The sequence below is a fragment of the Rhinopithecus roxellana genome, chromosome 11 (genome assembly GCF_007565055.1).
Source record: "Rhinopithecus roxellana isolate Shanxi Qingling chromosome 11, ASM756505v1, whole genome shotgun sequence".
NCBI lineage: Eukaryota > Metazoa > Chordata > Mammalia > Primates > Cercopithecidae > Rhinopithecus > Rhinopithecus roxellana.
In genome coordinates this window covers 98,189,028-98,201,234 of record NC_044559.1, presented here as the reverse complement: position 1 = coordinate 98,201,234, position 12,207 = coordinate 98,189,028, and the positions used below count along the sequence as shown (strand labels likewise).

Genomic DNA, 12,207 nt, shown 5'->3' with positions numbered 1-12,207 from the left:
ACTGACTCACACAAGAGGGCCTGAAAATGGAAGGATCCAATTTATGGCCAGGAAGGAATGTGGGAGAGCCTTAAGCACCAGAAGCTATGATCTCAGTATATCTCAGGGGCCATAAACTGGTCTTAAGTATGTGTTTAAGAAATTCTCTGGAATTGGGAAGAATGTAAGAACTTAGTATAGTGCATGGGTTATTGGAACCTGCTTCTGTCATTTACAAACAGTGAGACTGTGATGGATTCCATTGTTTCTCTGAGGTTGCTTCAAAAAGGGGTAAAAGACACATGCATACAGAAAAGTGTATGTATCATGACAGTATAGCTTGATGAATGTTCATGAACTGAACACACTCATGTAATCATAACATTCATGCTGAGAACCAGAACATGAGCAGTACCCTGCAAGTTTGGCTTTGCTGTCTTCTGATTATAACTCCCCAGGCCCTAATAAAGATAGCCAGTATCCTGACTCCTAACACAGATTAGTTTTGCTTGTTTTTATGGTTTTTATAATTGAAATGATGTGGGTTGTACTTTTATGTTGGGTGTCTTTCATTTACATTGTGTTTGTGTGATACACCGTTAACATGTGTAGTTGTAGATCATTTTCACTGCCATATAATTATGTATATAACTTTAGGTGTTCATGTGGGTGTTTCTGTTGGGTGTATACATAGAATTGAAACTTCTGGGTTTTACAGCGTGCTGTGTTCAGCTTTTTTTTTTTTTTTTTTTTTGAGACGGAGTCTCGCTCTGTCGCCCAGGCTGGAGTGCAGTGGCACCATCTTGGCTCACTGCAACCTCCGCCTCCCAGGCTCACGCCATTCTCCTGCCTCAGCCTCCCGAGCAGCTGGGACTACAGGCGCCCACCACCTCGCCCAGCTAATTTTTTTGTATTTTTAGTAGAGACGGGGTTTCACCGTGTTCACCAGGATGGTCTCGATCTCCTGACCTCGTGATCTGCCCGCCTCGGCCTCCCAAAGTGCTGGGATTACAGGCGTGAGCCACCACGCCCGGCCTGTGTTCAGCTTTAATAAACACTGCCAGCAGTGTGTGAGAATCCTGTTCCTACCACTTTCTTGCTAACAATATTGTCTGTCTTTAGCCATTCTGGTAGGTGTGGTTTTTGAAAACTGGAGATCGTAGCTTGAAAGGTTGTCAGCTCAATTCAGATATACTTCTCTTTGCTTCCAAATCCTTGGTCTTTCTTCTACCATAGACTTGAACAGCTTCTTTGAGCTTCCGTTTCCTTCTATGTTAAATGAGACTGTTGGGTTAAATAACCCTTAACATCCTTTTATTTCTAGTATATTAAGTTCTATACTTCTGAGTACAGTCCTAGTAGGAAAGAATTTCACTATCACTTAAATTCTGTTACATGAGCAGTTGCCCACTCATGATAGAACAATTCCAGGTGATGGTCACTTTTGCCTGTCAGTCAACAGGGCACAGTGACACTATCAGATGGGTACTATTATAATTCCCATTTTCAGATGAGGAAACTAAGGCACAGAATGATCAAATAAGTTGCCCAAGACCAAACAGCTACCAAGTAGTAGTGCTAGAATTTGAATAAAATCTGACTCCAGAACCTCCATTTTACCTATGTGATCTTATCCTTTAATTTCATTATCAAAAAAAATGAGACTAACAATAGTATCCACCTCCCAGGGCTGCAGTAAGATTAAAATGAGATGAGATTGTTCATGTGAGCTGCCTCATATAGTGTCTGCATATCATAAATACTCAGTGCATGTTTATTTTTGTTGTTTTATGATGGAAAGAATCATTTTGAACTTATGACGGATGGATCATATGATAATAAGTGAAGGTTTCACTTCTTTTTTTAGGTCCTGTCTGCAGTCTCTGTGTCTCATCTTTTGGAGCAAGACCCGTCACAATCTTCAGTGGCTTCATGGTGGCTGGAGGCCTGATGTTGAGCAGTTTCGCTCCCAATATCTACTTTCTGTTTTTTTCCTATGGCATTGTTGTAGGTAAGGAACCTCATCACTATGACTTTCCTAACCTTCAAGGGACACACATCGTTTCACCAGTGCCAGGTTTATGATCCAGTTAATGTAAAGGAGTGAAAATGCTCACTAATAATTTACTTTCAATAACCACTTCTCCAAAAATTGTTGCTTTAGTAAAAAAAAAAAACCTGCACAGTGAATCAAAATGTTTGAGAGAACAAGCAATCCACACTCTATCTCCTTGCAAGGCACAGGGAAGTTTTTCATCTCAGCCCTTGTCTCTCTATAGCACATACGGGAAAAGTAAGGGGGGAACACAAAACTTGGATGTTACGGACATCTGTCACTTCTCACTAAATTATGAAGTGGCCCTTTTCCTATTGGGCAGTCAAGCATGATTCTTTGGAGCTGTTTGTGTTCACAAACAGCTGTTTGCATTCCATAGCATCTGTTGCTGTGGGCCCAAGTCAAAAGTCACAGCACAAGTAAAAAGTAGATTTGAAAGCATGTATTAGTATTATTATTTTTTTTAGAGATAAGACATGAGTGAAGAAAGCTGAGTGGTGGGATGATACTGGTTACAGGGGAGGAAAGTATAGGAGGCTCAGGACCTTAGAGTACAGAAAATTTGGGAAGATATCCTTGTCATGTCATTACACTAATTCTGTTCAGTGTTAAAAATCACCAGACTTGGTATTTCTAGGAGCTGTTGGTAGAGACTTAGAAAAAGATGGCCTCCAGGTTTCAAGTTTCTTCTTAATGCCTCAAAGGAGCTAATTTTGTTGACTACCAATATTCCTCTTTTCTGCCTGGAAATATTTCCCCAATAATAAATAGAAAATGTAGCAACTAATATTCTCTGAGTACTTATCGTATGCTAGGGACTGTGCTAAATGCTTTATATGATCTCATTTCCTCTTCACAAGAACCCATTTTACAGAGAAGGAAAGTGAAGCTCAGAGAAGTAAAAATATTGCTAACTAAATTAACAAAGCTAGAAGACTTGGTCTGATACTTAGTGACACTCAGTCTGACACTCGGTAGTCCGGTAGTCCGTCCATTTATATGGTATTTGGCTTACACTTTTGACTGCTGCTGCTGATGGTGGAGTTACAGGGCTTTCACTTGGCTTTCCTCACTATGATGGTGTTGTAGGGAATGATAACTCTTATTGCTTTGGCCAAGGGACCAAAGAACAATGTGGGGAGTTCTACAGCTGTTGCATATATGTGCTATAATTAAATATCAGGGACTGGGGAAAGGACCATTGGCTGAGCAGTTGGGGCATAATCCCATATATTACCGGCCCCATGTAAGCGCACTCTAAGGGGAAGCCGTGTAGACCCTTTGTGTCTCTGACAACAATGTTCAAAATGTATTTCACTTTCCTCAGTGTACAGTTACTCAAATAGATGGCCATAGTTCTCTTTGGGGAAAGACTCAGGTTATCATTCCATATATACAAACTTGTCATCATGTTTGTGGCAATGTCCCTCCTCCTAGAGTCCTGGACTTTCCTTCAGTTAGTGGATTCTGGGTCAGAAAACAGGCTCAAGTCTGAGGATGTATATAACTCTGATTTGGCAATAGGTTCTGATTCTCAGTGACTAAGAGGAAACTGTCAGCTCATGGAGGGAGCACTGGACTTCAGGTCAGCAGACAAAGGTTCTGTGAGTTTGAGCAAGCTCCTTCATCTCTGTGAATGGCTGTACCCTCCCGCATCTGTGAAAGCAGGCTAAGAAACCTACCTCAGATGGGTCTTGTGAGGACTAAATGATGACAAGCAAGATAACAATAAAGAGTTGAGTTAGATTTCAATTAATAAAAGTATCTCTCACCACGGTAATTACTGGGGACCTGTGAGTTACTGCTTGCTGGCAAATTATTAATATTTACCACCATCGTTGATTTCTTCACAGTTTTATTTCATCAGTAGGCTCATAGTAAAGGGCTCATGGAATGTTTGTGGGATAAATAAATGAGATAATAATGAACACTGGCACTTTCATTCTGTTACCATTTGAAGTAGAGTATCAAATTGAAAAGAAAGTGACAGGAAATTATTACACAGTCTAACATTTTATTCCTGTATCATGAGCTGAAGGGTTCAGTCTAATGGTAACATTTATAAGATGCAATTCTGTGCAGAATCATATCCTAAAGACTTTCATTTGTCTTTAATGAGCTAGATGGCCTCTTAAGCTAGACAGTGTGATCAAGGGAAAGATCAGACACTGACTAGCAGGCAGGCTCTGGGGTTGGACCATGTGGGTTAACCTTCTTTTGTCCACTTGCCAGCTGTGTGACTGTAAACATGTTTTGTAACTACTGTTTTATCATTTTTAAACTGAGCATAATAATAGCACCCATTTTTAAGAGTTTGTGAAGATGAGTGACATAATGCAATGAATGTTAGCTAGCATAAACCATTATCATTTGTTTTATGACCCTGAAAAATTATTCAGCCTCTCTGAGCTTCCGTGTTTATTTTTTATAAAATGGCACTGATGTGAGTTCATGGAGGTATTGTGACTATTCATGAGATAATGTTTATAAAAAGACAAACAGAGATGTTTAATACGTATTTGTTCCTTTCTCCTTAAATTCCTTTCTGACCCATACAGCAGTAGTTTTTGGCTACTGAAGAAGCTCTATTGAATCAGAAATATTTGTGTAAGAGATTTAAAATATAGAAAAAGAAATTAAAGTTATATTGGATATTATAACCTAAAATGTCAAAAGAATGCTAAAGTGTATTAAATGATATAATTCTGTTTTACCATTTAATTGATTTTTTTCAAAACTAACAATTTGAAAACATGATGCTCTTTTGTTTAGATTTTTGTAGCTCAAATGAAAACCTGTACTAACTTGTCAGATTGCAGGATTAATTGCAGTGAGGAACCTGATACCATATCAGTATAGCTTTTGTACTCTGTTAGAGTAAGTTCATGTGTTTATTCTGTACTTTGTTTTTTTTTGTTGTTGTTGTTTTGAGATGAATGCAACCTCCGCCTCACGGGTTCAAGCGATTCTCCTGCCTCAGCCTCCCGAGGAAGCTGGGATTACAGGAGCATACCACCACGCCTGACTCATTTTTGTATTTTTAGTAGAGATGGGGTTTTGCCATGTTGGCCAGGCTGGTCTTAAGCTCCTGACCTCAGGTGATCCTCAGTCTTGGGCTCCCAAAGTGCTGGGATTACAGGCGTGAGCCACTGTACCCGGCCTCTGTTTATTCTGTACTTTAAATAGATCTTCATTCAAACCTGATTTTGTAGCATCATGCGTTGTCTTTTTGAAAAACATTGGTTTGCTGAGTTATGCAAGAACTTAAAACTGTTAACACATTTCATTGTAAAACATCACTTTGGTTAATATTACCAACAAGTTCATTAGAAATCTTTATGGATTGGCAAGTGATTGTAAGCCACACGGCCAAATCTGGTAATTGAGGCTCCTGTTTTCTCAATAAAATTACTAAACTGGGGAAAAGGCAATACAGTGGGAGATGAAAATTAGGTGGGTAGGAGGTGGCGATGCAGGAAATGTGCCTGTAATGATTTGCTCAAGCTTCTTTCTAATAATTTCTCTTTGCTTTTCTGAAAAGCACAACTCAAAATCAATTCCTGGTATTCTCTTTTCTTTAGGATATATTGTTATTTAGCTACCTGATTATGGTTTTCTTGTTATTCCCTTCCCAATTTTTAGAAGAATTCCATTTTCTTCCCCCCGCCTACTGCCACCGCCCTTTTTTGGTAATATCTGCGTAGTCCACTGAGAGTGGGGAGGAAAAGAACATGTTTGTAGACAGTCTGATTCTCTTACTGTAATTCTGCCAAATGAGATAAAGGGCATTTCTTGTATATTCGCTTTAGCAGAAATAGAGATTTACAAGCCCCCCCCTTTCAAAATTGTTGTATAATTGAAGATAATCTTTAAGTGTCATGGATATACAGGTGTAATAAGGCACTATGATTTTTTAATGTAGTCTGAGGCAGTATCTACATAATGCCATAATACTCAGGTGAAAATGAAAAAAAGTATACCAATATAATGGATATTTTTTAGTACTCATGATAGTGTAGGGGCAGAAACTACATCTTTACCTTTTTTTATGTCTCAATTTCTACAACTATCTTACGAGATTGTTTTACAGATAAAGAAACTAGGAATTAGAGTTTAAATGACTTTGCCAAAGCCACACAACCAATTGTCTAGTTGGAGGAATAGACTTGAAAATATGTAACTTATAGCACAGCACAATAAGTGCAATGATGAAGCCAATGTATGTGCGTGTGCAGGGGAGACACGGTGGAAGCTTCATGCTTAATTTATGCTTGAGCTGGAATCTTGAAGAATAGGCAGGAAGTGGTTTGAGTGAATACGGTTGGAAGAGGAGTGGGGATGGTGTGAGGAGGACCTTTCAGTAGCCTAAGTACTCAGAGAAGCAAGATAGAATGGCTAAACAGTAGTCTTTTTATATACGTTTGTTAAGGAATGCACAGATGGTGTGAGGAGTTGCAAATATGTCAAAGCATGGTGTGTAACAGAGGCCAGATGCTAACAGTTTTATGTGGTCTTTATTGCAGTAGTATGACATGATGAGAACTGTATGACAACAGTTTAGAAGACAGATTGGTGGGAAAGGTACTGAAGGCTGAGACAGCTATTAGGAGGCCTTAGATGACACACAAAAAAAGATGAGGAGATGAACTGAGGCAGTGTTAGTGCAGAGAGAGACTGAGGTTGACAATTTAGGCCATGGGTGTGATAAAGAGCTTGATGTCTGGTTTGATGAGAGGAGATGAGGGGAAAGAGGCCTCTGAAGTTGTGTCTCCAGTGTGTGAAATGGAAGGTAAAGTGTGGAAAAGAAATGTTGCAACATGTAAAATATATTTAGTTTTTATCATTTAAAGAAAGGGAAACAAACAACTATGCCTTACTAATACTGATGCTGTGAATTGTCAGTAGTACAAGTATTTAATTTTTAAAATTGTTATACTTTTACTGGAGGTTGGTACACAGAATTTTTTCACTGGTAGGGGTCTGATCCAAACTGGTTGGAGGCCAAGGAATGCTTTAAGGCAGTGGTTTCCAAACTGTTTAATCTTGGGGCCCTTTATATTCTTTTATTTAAGATACCAAGAAACTTTTGATTATGACTATTATACTTAGATTTAGTCTATTAAAATGTACTGTATTAAGAGATAAGACATTTATAAATATTTATTTAGCTATTCATTTCAAGATAACAAATCTAGTACATGTTAACATAAATATCATATTTATTATGAAAAATAACTGTTTTCCAAAGCAAACAAAATTTGGTGAAAAGAGTGCCATTGTCTTACGTGTTTGCAAATCTCTTTAATGTCTGGTTTCATAGAAGGCAGCTGTATTCTCCTATCTACTACTGTACTCAATATGTTACAATATGCTTCTTGATTGAAGTATATATGAAGAAAATCTGGTCTCACACACAAAGATGTGATTAGAAAAGGGAAGAGTGTTGAATAGCCATTACAGGTAATTATAGATATTCCTCTACCAAAATTTGGTAAGTGATAGTTTCCTAAGGATTAATTGCAATGACGAACCTGATACCGTATGAGTATACTTTTCATACTCTGTTATAGGAAATCCATTTGTTTATTCCGTGCTTTGAATAGATCTTTACTCAAACCTAATTTTATAGCTTTGTGCATTGGCTATTTGAAAAATATTGATTTGCTGAGTTATGCAAGAACTTAAAAATGTTAACACATTTCATTGTAAAACATCACTTTGGTTAATATTACCAAAAAGCTCATCAGAAATCTTTATGGATTGGGAAGCTGTCAAACGCATGGTGACAGATACAAGTTTTCCAAAACTCTGTTTTTTTTTTTTTTCTTTTTGTTTTGCTGGAAAACATGCATTTTATCATTGGTAACAATTACTACCAGTTGTTTCCCGGCATTGGTTCATTTCCAAGAAAATATCGGCCAGACACCCAAGGTTAAATAACCGTAGTTTCTGTCAGACATTGTTTCAAATAAAATGATGTTCTATTTTAAAAGTGGTTATTTTAGCTAGCTATAAAACAATCGCGTAAGTGCTTATCCTTGCAGCAATTATTGTAATTCAGGTGAAGCACTGAAAACAGATGTGTTTGTTCTGACTGTGAGGGTGTGGTGGTGAAACCTATAAAGTGTCAAGTTCCTTAGAAATACCTTAGTTTGTGGTAGGCTTTTTGCAGTTTTTCTCACCATCTCTTTTGCACCATCAGCACAAATGTAAACATAGTGAAAAGAGCAGAGAACATCTCAGTATTATTATAAAAATAGTTTTGACTTGACTAACTTCATGAAAGATCTTAGGGACCATAGGTACACAGACTTCTCTTTAATAGCTGCTGGTTTAAGGTTGTCCTGATGCAGATTAAGAGAGGAAATCATGCCACCTTTTCTTTCTTTCTTTTTTTTTTTTTTGAGACAGAGTCTCACTCTGTTGCCTAGGCTGGAGTGCAATGGCACGATCTCAGCTTGCTGCAACCTCCACCTCCAGGGTTCAAATGATTCTCTTGCCTCAGCCTCCTGTGTAGTTGAGACTACAGGTGTGCGCCATTGGGTGCCTGGCTAATTTTTTGTATTTTTAGTAGAGATGGGATTTCGCCATGTTGGCCAGGCTTGTCTCAAACTCCTGACCTCAAGTGATCCTCCCACCTCAGCCTCCCAAACTGCAGGGATTACAGGCATGAGCCACCGTGCCTGGCCTCAACTTTCGCTTTCTGACAAATTTAAAGTAAATGCATTTCAGATTTCTGGTACATTAAAAAAAAGTGAAGTAATCTTATCTGAACCCTAAGACCTTTAAATCATTTTTGAAAATTCATTTTAGTATAAGATTTAAAGTTTAAAAGTTGCTGTTTCAACTTTTTTGGCATTGACACTTAGTAATCTGAAATGTCTTTTTTTTCATGTCTTCGATGCTTAACCTTTGACACAGCTCTGACAACGAAATCACAGAAAACATGAATGAATAATGCAAATATAAATTTGCATTATTTACAATAAAGCCCCCTCCAAAGGCTTTCAGAAATAGTCTTAGTTAAGTTAAAGGTGACAGTTTTTGGCTTCACAAAATTGATTGGTTAGAAACAGTTCTTATTTCATGTTCTGAAGTGTCCTCTGTGTAGTAATGACAACTATATAAATTAATCCAACTCATGCCTTAGATTTTGAAAGTATTTTTTCCCCATAAATGACATCAAAGGGCACTCTATTTTTAAAGGGTTATTTAAAGTCTAATTGTTTTAATCTCTCTCATTTCATTAATAAGACTCTGTATGCAATCATGGATGATCATCTGAGTCGTGGGTTAAGTGCTGATTTCCTAAAATGTTTATGCAGTGTATTTGTTAAATTCATGTATTCATTTAAATCATCGTCCAGGTAGCTGTTTTAAGTAATGAAAATGACCTTAATAATTCACGTAATAGGCCATAGTTAAAATTCGGTTGTTAGACTATGGCTCTTGTGTTGTTTTAGAGTGATCCTCAAGAACAGATAATGTTGTGGAAGAAAGGCATAAAGTAAATGACTGAGGGCCAAAGGAGAGTTATATGAAAAACAAACTGGGGTTGTCAGATTCTTAAAAGGGAAGAAAATATTAAGCTAACAAACAAGAGCCTTGGAGATTATCTGGAGATAAATATTACCCTTGTGATTCAGGAACAGAAATTTACTTGTAACTTTTTTTGTTGTTAATTATAAAATAATTTCAAATTTACAGAAAAGTGGAGAATAGGATAGCAAACAACCATAGTTGTTAGTATTTTGTTGTATGTGCTTCTTTTTTTTGGTGAAAGTATTTTAAAGTAAAGACATTACTACATTTTACTTCTAAATAAGGTAATATGCACCTCTAAAAGATGAAGACTTACAGATATAAATTTCACTGTGGTGAGATGATATAAGAACCCCACAGGGCCTTCATATTGCAGACTGGGTTGTGCAGGCTAAACTCTAACAAAATAGCTTTGAGTGATCAAGTGTATTTTAAAAAGTTGTTTAGAGGACTTAGAAGAAGAAGAACACTGAGCTGGGGGCAAGGACTTGAAAGAGGCATAGATCTCTATGGGGCAAACTTGATCAAATTTGCTGTTTTGTATGTGAATTTAGCCATTTTCTCTCTCTCTCACTATAATGTCTTAATTTACATTGGCATTATTCATTCATGCTTTAGACATTGGATGCTTTTTTACTTGACCCTGATCTAGGGTGTGGGGTGAAAAATGAGGCTGCCCAATGGTGCCTATTGGGGCTACACACATGGAAGGAATCTAGGAGTCTGTACTTACAACAGTTTTAGCCAGCAAATAATGGAATGTCCTATTGGACATACTTGTTTTTCCTTTTTTCTCTTGCACTGATGTAATGCAGTGTCTTAATTTATGCTATGTCTTCTCATGCGTAGGTCTTGGATGTGGTTTATTATACACTGCAACAGTGACCATTACGTGCCAGTATTTTGACGATCGCCGAGGCCTAGCACTTGGCCTGATTTCAACAGGTAAATTTTCAAATTGAGTACAGTATTGTCACCATTCAGTCTGCTAAACAAAGTAAAACGTTACCAAGCACAGACATGTTTAACCAATCATTACCCAGCTACCAATCAGGTAGCAAAATAATTTCTTTACTTCTAGAAGGAAAGTTTATTTTACACTGTAAATATGGCAGTGACTTTCTTTTTACTTTTTTCTTTTTTTACATTATAAATTTTTATGTCTTATATGGGATGTTTTCTAAAATGTATAGCTCTTCTAAAATTGTAAACTGATATTTAGTATAACATTAATAAATTTTTACATGGACACCTATGATTGTCAAAGCACTTTTAGAAACTTAAATTTAAATGACCATAAAACTTGAAAACTAGTCTTTATGATATTTTTTAAAAAGCTATTTTTTTATCCATTGTATTTGCTTCCTGAAAGTCCAAAGTAAACTATCTCATTGCTTGTTATTTATTATTATTATATTTTAAATTCCGGGATACATGTGCAAGAACGTGCGGTTTGTTACATAGGTATACATGTGCCCTGGTGGTTTGCTGCACCCATCAACCCATGATCTACATTAGGTATTTCTCCTAATGCTATCCCTCCCCTAGCCCCCACCCCAAAGGCCCAGTGTGTGATGTTCTCCTCCCTGTGCCCATATGTTTTCATTGTTCAACTCCCACTTATCAGCGAGAACATGTGGTGTTTGGTTTTCTGTTCTGTGTTAGTTTGCTGAGAATGATGGTTTCTAGCTTCACTCATGTCCCTGTAAAGGACATGAACTCATTCTTTTTTATGGCTGCATAGTATTCCGTGGAGTATATATGCCACATTTTCTTTCTTTTTTTTTTTTTTGAGATGGAGTTTCACTCTTGTTGCCCAGGCTGGAGTGCAATGGCACAATCTTGGCTCACTGCAACCTCTGCCTTCTGGGTTCAAGCAATTCTCCTGTCTCAGCCTCCCGAGTAGCTGGAATTATAGGCATGTTCCACGACGCCCGGCTAATTTTTTGTGTTTTTAGTAGGGACGGGGTTTCTTCCTGTTGGTCAGGCTGCTCTCGTACTCCCGATTTTAGGTGATCTGCCCTCCTCAGCCTCCCAAAGTGCTGGGATTACAGGCGTGAGCCACCACGCCCGGCCTATACATGCCACGTTTTCTTTATCCAGTCTAACACTGATGGACATTTGGGTTGGTTCCAAGTCATTGCTACTGTGAATAGTGCTGCAGTAAACATACATGCACATGTGTCATTATAGCAGAATGATACATAATCCTTTGGGTATATACCCAGTCATGGGATTGCTGGGTCAAATGGTATTTCTAGTTCTAGATCCTTGAGGAATCGCCACACTGTCTTCCACAATGATTGAAGTATAAAAGCATTCCTATTTCTCCACATCCTCTCCAGCACCTGTTGTTTCCTGACTTTTTAATGATTGCCATTCTAACTGGCATGAGATGGTATCTCATTGTGGTTTTGATTTGCATTTCTCTAATGACCAGTGATGATGAGTTTTTTTTTTTTTTCATATTTATTGGCTGCATAAATGTCTTCTTTTTTTCTTTTCTTTTCTTTTTTCTTTCTTTTTTTTTTTTTTTTTGAGATGGAGTTTCGCTCTTTTGTCCAGGCTAGAGTGCAGTGGCACAATCTCGGCTCACTGCAACCTCCACCTTCCAGTTTCAAGTGATTCTC

At 37.7% G+C, this 12,207-nt stretch overlaps 1 protein-coding gene across 2 annotated transcripts in view; it reads left to right on the top strand.

The window, feature by feature from the left end:
- Positions 1 to 12,207, top strand: part of SLC16A9 (solute carrier family 16 member 9) — a 59,165-nt gene that overhangs the window by 32,747 nt on the left and 14,211 nt on the right. For both annotated transcript variants that reach the window (XM_010364947.2, XM_030941480.1), the window contains 2 exons: positions 1,847 to 1,990; positions 10,427 to 10,522. In XM_010364947.2, coding sequence (XP_010363249.1) covers positions 1,847 to 1,990; positions 10,427 to 10,522 — 240 coding nt within the window. The remainder of the gene's footprint in view (positions 1 to 1,846; positions 1,991 to 10,426; positions 10,523 to 12,207) is intronic.